The 14,037-nt window shown below is 45.4% G+C and overlaps 1 protein-coding gene across 1 annotated transcript; it reads left to right on the top strand.

Annotated features, from left to right (window-relative positions):
- Nucleotides 1–674: 674 nt before the first annotated feature.
- On the top strand, nucleotides 675–13,289 carry c18orf54 (chromosome 18 open reading frame 54). Its single transcript, XM_004910367.4, has 8 exons — nucleotides 675–988; nucleotides 5,728–6,018; nucleotides 6,423–7,100; nucleotides 8,180–8,327; nucleotides 9,639–9,756; nucleotides 10,350–10,481; nucleotides 12,811–12,884; nucleotides 13,006–13,289. Exons 2-8 carry the CDS (start codon nucleotides 5,757–5,759, stop codon nucleotides 13,088–13,090), a joined length of 1,497 nt encoding a protein of 498 aa, XP_004910424.2. The 5' UTR covers nucleotides 675–988; nucleotides 5,728–5,756; the 3' UTR covers nucleotides 13,091–13,289.
- The last annotated feature ends 748 nt before the right edge of the window (nucleotides 13,290–14,037 follow it).

Genomic DNA, 14,037 nt, shown 5'->3' with positions numbered 1-14,037 from the left:
CAGCTTTTCAATTGGTCTTCATTTTTAATTTTGTATAGTGTTTGAATTATTTGCCTTCTTCTGCCTCTCTCCAGCTTTTAAATGGGGGTCACTGACCCCGGCAGCCAAAAACTATTGCTCTGTGAGGCTACAATTTCATTGTAATTGTTACTATTTATTATTTACCTTTCTATTGGCCCCAGGGCCCCCTAACCCCCCCGCAGGGTCCCCCGCCCAACGTCCTCCCCTGAGTGCGCGTAAATTAAATGCATCGGGGAGGAATGGTCGGGCAGGGAGAGCGCCGGCAAAGGTTGGGTCTGGGCCACTGGGATTTTCCCCCCGGTGCCCCATTCCGACCCTGATTGGGCCACTCTTATTCATATTCCTGTCTTTCTTTCCAATCACTGCCTGGTTGCTAGGTTAAATTAGACCCTAGTAACCAGATAGCTGTTGAAATCCCAAACTGGAGAGCTGCTGAACAAAAAGCTAAATAATTATAAAAATAAAACGCAAATAATACAAAATAAAGACCATTTGAAAATTGTTTCATAATATCATTTAATGAAAATATCATTCTCTAAAAGGTTATTGTGCAGGTATACAACCCCTTTCCATACAAACTGCTCCCAGTCACACCCAATAACACTTTATCCCAGCGGAAGTTGATTTCAGTACCGAAGCCCAAACCTCCCGCCCTCACTTTAAACTTCCCGGGTGTAACCGCATCACTTGCTACAACTCTGTCTTCCTCCGCCGGGCCGCGCTCCCTCCTACACACACGGACTACTTTGCGCGGAGGAATGCGGCTCGGTTGCCAGGAGGCAGTGTGACCAGTTGGAGACGGGAAGTAGTACCAGCGCTTTAATGCAGGAGCGGGCTACAGATACAGGCCGCCTCGGCAAGATGGCAAGAGTGGGCGGCTTCGGGCTGCGACAATAAACTAATCCCCGACTCCATGGAGAAATCGAGAATGGAGTGTGTGGCGCTGCCGCCGACGTGGAAGGAGAAGGTAATAGAGATACTCGCTGGGGTGAGGGGGGGCGGTATAGAAGAAAGTTATAGTGGGAGGTAACCTAAGGTAATAGTCACTGGGAGCCAATCCCTGCTCTAGGGTCAAGCTGCTAGAGCCAATCATTGCTTTAGATTCGTGCTTCTCTAGCCAATCACTGATGTAGCGTTCTGCAATTGTGGCCAATCCGTGTTTTTAATTTGTGCCGTTTCATTTTTATATTCTGTTGAGCCAATCCCTGCTCTAGGGTTATATTCCAAAAGCCAATCCCTGCTCTAGGGTTATATTCCACTAGCCAATCCCTGCTCTAGGGTTATATTCCACTAGCCAATCCCTGCTCTAGGGTTATATTCCAAAAGCCAATCCCTGCTCTAGGGTTATATTCCAAAAGCCAATCCCTGCTCTAGGGTTATATTCCACTAGCCAAGCCAATCAGGGGGTTATATTCCACTAGCCAATCCCTGCTCTAGGGTTATATTCCACTAGCCAATCCCTGCTCTTAGGGGTTATATTCCACTAGTCACTCCCTGCTCTAGGGTTAAGGTCCACTAGCCAATCCCTGCTCTAGGGTTATATTCCACTAGTCAATCCCTGCTCTAGGGTTATATTCCACTAGGCTCTAATAGCCAATCCCTGCTCTAGGGTTATATCATCCGCTCTAGGGTTATATTCCACTAGCCAATCCCTGCTCTAGGGTTATATTCCACTAGTCACTCCCTGCTCTAGGGTTATATTCCACTAGCCAATCCCTGCTCTAGGGTTATATTCCACTAGTCATCCCTGCTCTAGGGTTATATTCCACTAGCCAATCCCTGCTCTAGGGTTATATTCCACTAGTCACTCCCTGCTCTAGGGTTATATTCCACTAGCCAATCCCTGCTCTAGGGTTATATTCCACTAGCCAATCCCTGCTCTAGGGTTATATTCCACTAGCCAATCCCTGCTCTAGGGTTATATTCCACTAGCCAATCCCTGCTCTAGGGTTATATTCCACTAGCCAATCCCTGCTCTAGGGTTATATTCCACTAGTCACTCCCTGCTCTAGGGTTAAGGTCCACTAGCCAATCCCTGCTCTAGGGTTATATTCCACTAGCCAATCCCTGCTCTAGGGTTATATTCCACTAGCCAATCCCTGCTCTAGGGTTATATTCCACTAGTCAATCCCTGCTCTAGGGTTATATTCCACTAGTCAATCACTGCTCTAGGGTTATATTCCACTAGTCAATCACTGCTCTAGGGTTAAGGTCCACTAGCCAATCCCTGCTCTAGGGTTATATTCCACTAGTCACTCCCTGCTCTAGGGTTATATTCCACTAGTCACTCCCTGCTCTAGGGTTATATTCCACTAGCCAATCCCTGCTCTAGGGTTATATTCCACTAGTCACTCCCTGCTCTAGGGTTATATTCCACTAGTCAGTCCCTGCTCTAGGGTTATATTCCACTAGCCAATCCCTGCTCTAGGGTTATATTCCACTAGTCACTCCCTGCTCTAGGGTTATATTCCACTAGTCAGTCCCTGCTCTAGGGTTATATTCCACTAGTCAGTCCCTGCTCTAGGGTTATATTCCACTAGTCACTCCCTGCTCTAGGGTTATATTCCACTAGCCAATCCCTGCTCTAGGGTTATATTCCACTAGTCACTCCCTGCTCTAGGGTTATATTCCACTAGTCACTCCCTGCTCTAGGGTTATATTCCACTAGTCAGTCCCTGCTCTAGGGTTATATTCCACTAGCCAATCCCTGCTCTAGGGTTATATTCCACTAGCCAATCCCTGCTCTAGGGTTATATTCCACTAGCCAATCCCTGCTCTAGGGTTATATTCCACTAGCCAATCCCTGCTCTAGGGTTATATTCCACTAGTCACTCCCTGCTCTAGGGTTATATTCCACTAGCCAATCCCTGCTCTAGGGTTATATTCCACTAGCCAATCCCTGCTCTAGGGTTATATTCCACTAGCCAATCCCTGCTCTAGGGTTATATTCCACTAGCCAATCCCTGCTCTAGGGTTATATTCCACTAGTCACTCCCTGCTCTAGGGTTATATTCCACTAGTCACTCCCTGCTCTAGGGTTAAGGTCCACTAGCCAATCCCTGCTCTAGGGTTAAGGTCCACTAGCCAATCCCTGCTCTAGGGTTATATTCCACTAGTCACTCCCTGCTCTAGGGTTAAGGTCCACTAGTCAATCACTGCTCTAGGGTTATATTCCACTAGTCACTCCCTGCTCTAGGGTTAAGGTCCACTAGTCAATCACTGCTCTAGGGTTATATTCCACTAGCCAATCCCTGCTCTAGGGTTATATTCCACTAGCCAATCCCTGCTCTAGGGTTAAGGTCCACTAGTCAATCCCTGCTCTAGGGTTATATTCCACTAGCCAATCCCTGCTCTAGGGTTAAGGTCCACTAGCCAATCCCTGCTCTAGGGTTAAGGTCCACTAGCCAATCCCTGCTCTAGGGTTATATTCCACTAGTCAGTCCCTGCTCTAGGGTTATAGCCTACCCTGTCTCTAAGTGGCTACACCCACCAGACCCTTCTCCTTGGGTGGTTCTGCACTAGCCAATCCCATCAGTAGGATTCTGCTATATCAGCCAACCCCCATAGAGCTATGAAATCCATAGCACTGTGGCAGATCTCTAGAGCCCTGTTTTATATATTGGGTACCCAAATGTTGTTGGGCTACAACTCCCACCATTCTTAAACCCTACTGTGTGTGAATGTGATAGGGACTGATGGGTATGTGATAGGGACATTAGATTGTAAGCTCCACTGGGGCAGGGACTGATGGGAATGTGATAGGAGCCTTAGATTGTAAGCTCACTGGGGCAGGGGCTGATGGGAATGTGATAGGGACCTTAGATTGTAAGCTCCACTGGGGCAGGGACTGATGGGAATGTGATAGGGACCTTAGATTGTAAGCTCCACTGGGGCAGGGACTGATGGGAATGTGATAGGGACCTTAGATTGTAAGCTCACTGGGACAGGGACTGATGGGAATGTGATAGGGACCTTAGATTGTAAGCTCACTGGGGCAGGGACTGATGGGAATGTGATAGGGACCTTAGATTGTAAGCTCACTGGGGCAGGGACTGATGGTAATGTGATAGGGACCTTAGATTGTAAGCTCACTGGGGCAGGGACTGATAAGAATGTGATAGGGACCTTAGATTGTAAGCTCACTGGGACAGGGAGTGATGGGAATGTGATAGGGACCTTAGATTGTAAGCTCACTGGGGCAGGGACTGATAAGAATGTGATAGGGACCTTAGATTGTAAGCTCACTGGGGCAGGGACTGATAAGAATGTGATAGGGACCTTAGATTGTAAGCTCACTGGGGCAGGGACTGATAAGAATGTGATAGGGACCTTAGATTGTAAGCTCACTGGGGCAGGGACTGATAAGAATGTGATAGGGACCTTAGATTGTAAGCTCACTGGTGCAGGGACTGATGGGAATGTGATAGGGACCTTAGATTGTAAGCTCACTGGGGCAGGGACTGATGGGAATGTGATAGGGACCTTAGATTGTAAGCTCCACTGGGAACAAGGGACTGATGGGAATGTGATAGGACCTTAGATTGTAAGCTCCACTGGGACAGGGAGTGATGGGAATGTGATAGGGACCTTAGATTGTAAGCTCACTGGGGCAGGGACTGATGGGAATGTGATAGGGACCTTAGATTGTAAGCTCACTGGGGCAGGGACTGATGGGAATGTGATAGGGACCTTAGATTGTAAGCCTCCACTGGGGCAGGGACTGATGGGAATGGGATAGGGACCTTAGATTGTAAGCTCACTGGGGCAGGGACTGATGGGAATGTGATAGGGACCTTAGATTGTAAGCTCCACTGGGGCAGGGACTGATGGGAATGTGATAGGGACCTTAGATTGTAAGCTCCACTGGGGCAGGGACTGATGGGAATGTGATAGGGCCCTTAGATTGTAAGCTCACTGGGGCAGGGACTGATGGAATGTGATAGGGACCTTAGATTGTAAGCTCACTGGGGCAGGGACTGATGGGAATGTGATAGGGACCTTAGATTGTAAGCTCACTGGGGCAGGGACTGATGGGAATGAGATAGGGACCTTAGATTGTAAGCTCCACTGGGGCAGGGCTGATGGGAATGGATAGGGACTTAGATTGTAAGCTCACTGGGACAGGGACTGATGGGAATGTGATAGGGACCTTAGATTGTAAGCTCACTGGGGCAGGGACTGATGGGAATGGGATAGGGACCTTAGATTGTAAGCTCACTGGGGCAGGGACTGATGGGAATGGGATAGGGACCTTAGATTGTAAGCTCACTGGGGCAGAGACTGATGGGAATGTGATTGGGACCTTAGATTGTAAACTCGCAGGGGCTGATGGGAATGTGATAGGGACCTTAGATTGTAAGCTCACTGGGACAGGGACTGATGGGAATGTGATAGGGACCTTAGATTGTAAGCTCACAGGGGCAGGGGCTGATGGGAATGTGATAGGGACCTTAGATTGTAAGCTCACAGGGGCAGGGGCTGATGGGAATGTGATAGGGACCTTAGATTGTAAGCTCACAGGGGCAGGGGCTGATGGGAATGTGATAGGGACCTTAGATTGTAAGCTCACAGGGGCAGGGGCTAATAGGAATGATGTATAATCTCTGTACAGTGCTGCAGAATACGGTAGGGCTATATAAAGGATAATAAAGTTTCCCTGTATTTCCCACATTCTGCTCAGATGTCCTTTGTGATTTCATATTTCAGCCAGAGACACCGCTTGCCAAGCAGCAGCCATGAGGGAAAACATGGAGGAATCTGTGTCTCCAAATTCCTCGGCATCCATTTCCTCGCTCCTGGCTAGTTGTAGCCTTAGCGGCACGGGCCGTTTCTCTCGCTCGCGCCAATCTGTAAGGTACAAGGACAGACTGTATGATTCCGCCAGCAGGGCCCTGGAGGACTATATCAGGGACTATGAGGAAGGGCTGCAGGCCACAGGAACCAAAGCTGGAAAGACCGCCGGCTGTGCCCGCTTAAACCAGTCTGTTAAAGAAAGAGGTATGTAAGTCACATGACTTTTAGGCTAATGGAAAATGAGGGGTTGGTCAACCACTGCAATGACAGGACAGGGATCGGCCAGTTCTGTTTCTATCCAGCCAGCAGGTTCACCTTTAAGATACAGTAACTTTATATATGTTATAGAATGTACTATTCCTAGCAACTTTGCAATTGGTCTTCATATATTTTTTACAGTTTTTATTTGCATCTTTCCACCTTTTATAGGGGGGTCAATGACCCCGGCAGCCAAAAAACTTTAGCTCTTTGAGGCTCCAATTTTATTTTTGTTACTTTTTATTCCTTACCTTTCTATTTAGTCCCTTTTCTATTCATAGTCACATAGTTACATTGGGTTAAGAAAAAGACCATTCAGACCTATTCATATTCCAATTTCTCGTTTGCAGAGTTGCAGGACCAGCTCTCCGTGTCAAGGAGACAACCTCGCGCGAGAGACCCAGATCTACTGAGCCTCACCACGGATGATTTGCTCTCTTTCCCGTCAGATGGATACTTACCCCTGTACCGGACTTACCAGTCTGAGCACAAACAAAGTAGAAACTGTAGAACACTTTACGGATCTTCTTTAAGAAAGCAAAAGTCGTCCCAGACTCTATCGGCCTACAGCAAGCGGCAGCCACATCTGTTGGACCTTGAGACCTACAGGGATATTGCCAACCATTCCCACAAAGAAGGACATGGTGGAGACTATAGTAGACATGTTGCTGCCAGGAAAAACAAAGCCGCAGTAATACCGTCACCTCTGGGGCCTGCAAAGGATTATCCAAGATGGCTGACCAGCCATAAGTCTGAGCTGGATGTTTCTGGCATAACCAGCGTTCCTGAAGTGAAATATCCGGTGTGGCTGAAGAACCACGGCCTCCTTTCTGATGCAGACAGTCAACTTAGCCTTGAAAGAGCAAAGTCCCACCAAGATGTTTTATTGTCGGGAAGGAATAAAAGACTTAATGGGGCAGGAACTTGCTCGTACAAACCAACTCATGTTTCCTACAGTGACGATGAAGGATTTATCAAGCTTAAAGAAAGCAATCGCGTGATTGGTCACCTAAAAACACCTCTGAAGAGTAAGGAGCTGATTTACTAAAATTATTTTTTTTCCTCGCCTTCAAAGCTGTATAAACACGACACGGTATATATTCGAATTAAACGCGATCGTTGTTGTATTTCTAAAATGGCACGATAATACTGTTATGGGTTGTGCGAACATTTTTGAGTTCAAAAATCACATTTTTCGAGCCAAATCGATTGATAAAACATGAAAAATTCATGTTAAAATTGGCATTGTTTTCCATGGATCCTCTTTATTTATATAACAATGTGTTTAAATTTCACTTGAAAACAATGATGGGATTAACTTCCCCTTGAAAATGTGTCAAGGACAGACTGTCACTGACTATTCTAGTCTTCTACTATTCTAAAGGTCCCCATACACCTTAAGATCCGCTCGCTTAGCGACATCGCCAAACGAGCGGATCTTCCCCCATATCCCCCACCTACGGGTGGGCGATATCGGGAGAATCCAGGCGAATTTGATCGTTTGGCCCTGGGGCCAAACGATCGAATTATAACGACGGGTATAGGCAAAGTCGGTCCGGGGACTGCATCAACGAGCCGATGTGGCCTCTGATCCGAATAAATTTTTAAACCTGCCCGATCGATATCTGGCCGATTTCAGGTCGGTCAGGCAGGCCCGTCAATAGTGCCCATACACGGGTCGATTAGCTAGAATCGGCCCGTGTATGGAGACCTTAAGACTCTATAGGACTTGACAGTACTTCTCAGATCAAACCTGCCAAATTTTTTGCCAAAAGAAGTTAACTAAACGTTAAAAAAATCACAAATTATTGGCGTTATTTTAGAAAAACTCACATTCTTAGGGGAAAATCTCCACAAAAACTCCCAATTTTTCGAGAAACAATACTGACAAAAACCAATTTGTAAATCTCGAAAATATCTAGAAGTAAAAAAAATATTGACTTTTTCTCAAAATTGCTTATTAGATGTGCCCCATGTGTGGGTCTTTTATGTCGGCCATTACCTTCCTTTTGTCTCTAAAGCCTCCCTTCTCCTTTTCTATTCCATTGGAACATCTATTGCGCTTTATTATGGCTAAACCACTATTTTCAAATTATTTATTTTTTAGGTGACAGTATTGATTTGCTTCTACAGAAATCTGAAGATGCCGACATTTCCCAGACAGAGGTTTCGAGCCCTCTGCACTTTCAAGGGAGCCCTCAGACTGAAGAAATCCTCGAGGCTGAAAGATCGTGGGAAAATAATCCCTATCCAGTGTAAGGCAGATCAGAAACCCATTATCCAGAAAATTCCAAATTACTGGAAGGCAGTCTCCCCTAGACTTCATTATAAGCAAATAATGCTACATTTTAAAAATTATTTCCTTTTCTCTGTAATAATAAAACAGTACCTGTACTTGATCCCAACTAAGATATAATTACCCCTTATTGGGGGCAGAACAGCCCTATTGGGTTTATTTAATGGTTAAATGATTCCCTTTTCTCTGTAATAATAAAACAGTACCTGTACTTGATCCCAACTAAGATATAATTACCCCTTATTGGGGGCAGAACAGTCCTATTGGGTTTATTTAATGGTTAAATGATTCCCTTTTCTCTGTAATAATAAAACAGTACCTGTACTTGATCCCAACTAAGATATAATTACCCCTTATTGGGGGCAGAACAGCCCTATTGGGTTTATTTAATGGTTAAATGATTCCCTTTTCTCTGTAATAATAAAACAGTACCTGTACTTGATCCCAACTAAGATATAATTACCCCTTATTGGGGGCAGAACAGTCCTATTGGGTTTATTTAATGGTTAAATGATTCCCTTTTCTCTGTAATAATAAAACAGTACCTGTACTTGATCCCAACTAAGATATAATTACCCCTTATTGGGGGCAGAACAGCCCTATTGGGTTTATTTAATGGTTAAATGATTCCCTTTTCTCTGTAATAATAAAACAGTACCTGTACTTGATCCCAACTAAGATATAATTACCCCTTATTGGGGGCAGAACAGCCCTATTGGGTTTATTTAATGGTTAAATGATTCCCTTTTCTCTGTAATAATAAAACAGTACCTGTACTTGATCCCAACTAAGATATAATTACCCCTTATTGGTGGCAGAACAGCCCTATTGGGTTTATTTCATGGTTAAATTATTTTTAGTAGATTTAAGGTATGGAGATCAAAATTGCAGAAAGATCCCTTATCTGAAAACCCCAGGTCCCGAGCATTCTGGATAACAGGTCTAATACCTGTATTAATAGCGCATTACATTTTCTGTCTCTTAGGCAACTTACAAGAAAATTATCAGTAAATGATTAGCATTGTCTGACAAGTTGCTGCTACTAGTAGCTCAGTGTTTCTTCGGCCTTAGAGACTGTGGAGACTGTAACACAGTAGGAGGGCTATGGGACAAATTAAGGAAAAATGTAGCCATCTGGCTTAGTGACAGAATCTATCTGAAGAAAATGAAGGTGTGGGATGTTACACAGTCTGTTCTTCCTTAAACCTTTTATTGCCCAATATAGTATTTATTGCAGTGCACTCTTTTCCATGTTATACATTTATTGTAGAAAACCTCCTGTGCCGGTGATTTGCCAAGACAGCGATCTGGGGATTTTCTCACAATCCAAATCTGTTGAAGATATCGCTGGGCTCCTGACAAAAGACTACAAATCCTTCAGGCCTTCGGTAAGGTCAACCTGTAATGCCGACACCAAGAAATCACTCTTAGGCATACTCCAATACCTCTTTACCATTATATGGTCACAGAACCCCTCAGTGAATATTCTTATTTACAGTAGGGGGTACATTATCCCTTATAATACATGAGTGATACTCAGAGTTCCCTGTATAACTCAGCCTGCAGCCTTGTGCCTTTATATGGGCACAGAACCCCTCAGTGACTGCTAATATCCTTATCATTTACAGTAGGGGGTACATTATCCCTTATAATACATGAGTGATACTCAGAGTTCCCTGTATAACTCAGCCTGCAGCCTTGTGCCTTTATATGGGCACAGAACCCCTCAGTGACTGCTAATATCCTTATCATTTACAGTAGGGGGTACATTATCCCTTATAATACATGAGTGATACTCAGAGTTCCCTGTATAACTCAGCCTGCAGCCTTGTGCCTTTATATGGGCACAGAACCCCTCAGTGACTGCTAATATCCTTATCATTTACAGTAGGGGGTACATTATCCCTTATAATACGTTTAACATTATGCATACCTGTTGGGCTGAGTGTTGGCTGAATGTAATCGTTTCTCTGGCCCCCAGGCGAGTACTTTCTCCGGAGGAAATCACCACGGGCCGGTGGAAGCACTGAAACACATGCTGTACAATCTCCAGGCGTTCCAGCACAGTTTCACCCAGGGAAAAACCACAGACGAAATAAAGGAAATTAATAAAGTGAGTACTTGGGATTAAAGTTTATAAATCACTGGGCTTAAGTACAATTTTCTCCTGCATGAATAAACATTTGTACCCTGTAAACTGTACCAAATGCACAAACATCCAGTTTTATTCTTGCCTTAACAGAGCAATATGGTTGAGTGGGTGATACAATAGTTTCCAGGACTGATGGGAATGTGATAGGGACCTTAGATTGTAAGCTCACTGGGGCAGGGACTGATGGGAGTGTGATAGGGACCTTAGATTGTAAGCTCACTGGGGCAGGGACTGATGGGAATGTGATAGGGACCTTAGATTGTAAGCTCCACTGGGGCAGGGACTGATGGGAATGTGATAAGGACCTTAGATTGTAAGCTCACTGGGGCAGGGACTGATGGGAATGTGATAGGGACCTTAGATTGTAAGCTCCACTGGGGCAGGGACTGATGGGAATGTGATAGGGACCTTAGATTGTAAGCTCACTGGGGCAGGGACTGATGGGAATGGGATAGGGACCTTAGATTGTAAGCTCCACTGGGGCAGGGACTGATGGGAATGGGATAGGGACCTTAGATTGTAAGCTCCACTGGGGCAGGGACTGATGGGAATGGGATAGGGACCTTAGATTGTAAGCTCACTGGGGCAGGGACTGATGGGAATGTGATAGGGACCTTAGATTGTAAGCTCCACTGGGGCAGGGACTGATGGGAATGTGATAGGGACCTTAGATTGTAAGCTCCACTGGGGCAGGGACTGATGGGAATGTGATAGGGACCTTAGATTGTAAGCTCACTGGGGCAGGGACTGATGGGAATGGGATAGGGACCTTAGATTGTAAGCTCCACTGGGGCAGGGACTGATGGGAATGGGATAGGGACCTTAGATTGTAAGCTCACTGGGGCAGGGACTGATGGGAATGTGATAGGGACCTTAGATTGTAAGCTCCACTGGGGCAGGGACTGATGGGAATGGGATAGGGACCTTAGATTGTAAGCTCCACTGGGGCAGGGACTGATGGGAATGGGATAGGGACCTTAGATTGTAAGCTCCACTGGGGCAGGGGCTGATGGAAATGTGATAGGGACCTTAGACTGTAAGCTCACTGGGGCAGGGACTGATGGGAATGTGATAGGGACCTTAGATTGTAAGCTCACTGGGGCAGGGACTGATGGGAATGTGATAGGGACCTTAGATTGTAAGCTCACTGGGGCAGGGACTGATGGGAATGGATAGGGACCTTAGACTGTAAGCTCACTGGGGCAGGGACTGATGGGAATGTGATAGGGACCTTAGATTGTAAGCTCACTGGGGCAGGGACTGATGGGAATGGGATAGGGACCTTAGACTGTAAGCTCACTGGGGCAGGGACTGATGGGAATGTGATAGGGACCTTAGATTGTAAGCTCCACTGGGGCAGGGACTGATGGGAATGGGATAGGGACCTTAGACTGTAAGCTCACTGGGGCAGGGACTGATGGGAATGGGATAGGGACCTTAGACTGTAAGCTCACTGGGGCAGGGACTGATGGGAATGTGATAGGGACCTTAGATTGTAAGCTCACTGGGGCAGGGACTGATGGGAATGGGATAGGGACCTTAGACTGTAAGCTCACTGGGGCAGGGACTGATGGGAATGTGATAGGGACCTTAGATTGTAAGCTCCACTGGGGCAGGGACTGATGGGAATGTGATAGGGACCTTAGATTGTAAGCTCACTGGGGCAGGGGCTGATGGGAATGTGATAGGGACCTTAGATTGTAAGCTCCACTGGGGCAGGGGCTGATGGGAATGTGATAGGGACCTTAGACTGTAAGCTCACTGGGGCAGGGACTGAAGGGAATGTGATAGGGACCTTAGATTGTAAGCTCACTGGGGCAGGGGCTGATGGGAATGTGATAGGGACCTTAGATTGTAAGCTCCACTGGGGCAGGGGCTGATGGGAATGTGATAGGGCCCTTAGATTGTAAGCTCACTGGGGCAGGGACTGCTGGGAATGATTTCTAAACTCTGTAAAGGGCTGTGGACTATGTCAGTGCTATATAAATAAAGTTTAATATGTGAATTTCTGCTGTTTTTCCCCTTGTAACAATATTGCAGCATTTTGCGGATAATAACTCCTGAGGACCATTACATTCTCAGAAATACAGTTGTAACTAAGTGCACAGCCTCTAGATGGCGCAGCAGACACATAACGAATTGCAATCTACAGCATGTAGCGGAAGCTTTGCTCTAAGACTTTGCAGATGTATATGGCTGTACTGAATGATATGTACATACCATGATATGTACGGAGTGTGGGGGCCTCAGTGTCAGACTTACAGCCTCTCTCATATCTGTCCAATCACAGGTTTCCAAAGAAGCTGGTGAAGATTTACGGCACCTCGACCAAGAAATGTTCCCGGTCAATAAGTCACTGCAGAAGTAGGTGTTTGTTTTCTATCAGCCATTTGTATGGTTTTTACATTCATTTTACTCACTATCTATCTGTGCTTCCCAAAAACTGAATGCCAACGTTACCACCTTCCCCTGTGTGTCCCTGCAGGGCGCTGCACCATTTAGCCAGACTGAAGGAACTGGTGGGCGATACCAGCATGGAACAATATAAGGAGAAGAATGGAGAATCATGACGGGTTTTTGTATTTAAATACGAAGTTAACTAATAAGTTGCAATATATATTTATAATTTTTTTTATTTAACATACAGATGTTTACATTTATTAATCACTGAAGGCCTATGAACATATCTATATTTACATTATTATGTTGAATTTGTCATTTTGCCTAATATTTGAGATTGGCGTGCCTTATTAAAGTGAAGAACGCAAAGTATGTTTACTTATTAGCAGAATTCCCACAAAGAAGGTTGTCTGTCTGTCTGTCTGTCTGTCTGTCTGTATTTGGAAACCACAGCAGGGTCGGACACTAAGGAAAAAACCCAGTGGGCCCCACCCAACTAGACCCGATCCCTACATGTAAGTACTGTTGCCCCCCACTGCCTTCCCTCCCCCAATTATGCCAAAGTAAAGCTGGCCATACATGCACTGATATAATAGTATGAAACATAGTTTTATGTGATTTTCGGACAATGTTGGCTCCAATTTATCGTCAAATTTGCAAAAATACTGGCACAACAGGGCTGTTTCAGCAGGATATACCTGCAAGTTTATTTTGTGCCAACCATGTGAACGTTTTTGGGGCACGCCCCCTCGTCAGACATATTATCTCCCAATAATTTTCGTACCATGGGGATCGGTCGTTTAGTCGATCGGACAGGTTAGAACATTTCGGTTGCACAACGCTAAAATCTCTGCATGTATTGTGTAGTTCGAGTCACAGCTTTTCAAACCTCTCTGAATTTACCCCTTTTGTTCCCTACATGTGTAAAGCTGGCCATACATTTGGATATTGATGGTACGTTTAAATGCAATGATCTAAACCTAACATTCAGCCTGAAATTGTATGATAGTCATACAAAAGTGACTTCCATCGTAGGCCCCCAAGGTTATTGTCTGATATACAATACAAGCGCAGATTGTATCATTATCTGGCCAAAATTTTCTAACCTGTCCATTTG

This window comes from Xenopus tropicalis, chromosome 1, assembly GCF_000004195.4.
Source record: "Xenopus tropicalis strain Nigerian chromosome 1, UCB_Xtro_10.0, whole genome shotgun sequence".
NCBI classification, from domain to species: Eukaryota; Metazoa; Chordata; class Amphibia; order Anura; family Pipidae; genus Xenopus; species Xenopus tropicalis.
Note: the sequence above shows the minus strand (reverse complement) of the source record. Positions and strands in the feature narration are given on the sequence as shown.

What these genes read in the sequence shown, in the direction of transcription:
- c18orf54 (XM_004910367.4), top strand. Translation starts at nt 5,757, where the DNA reads ATGAGGGAAAACATGGAGGAATCTGTGTCTCCAAATTCCTCGGCATCC. An exon ending in ACAAATCCTTCAGGCCTTCG is followed by an intron (nt 9,757 to 10,349) that starts GTAAGGTCAACC and finishes TCTGGCCCCCAG; the next exon opens with GCGAGTACTTTCTCCGGAGG. An exon ending in AAATAAAGGAAATTAATAAA is followed by an intron (nt 10,482 to 12,810) that starts GTGAGTACTTGG and finishes GTCCAATCACAG; the next exon opens with GTTTCCAAAGAAGCTGGTGA.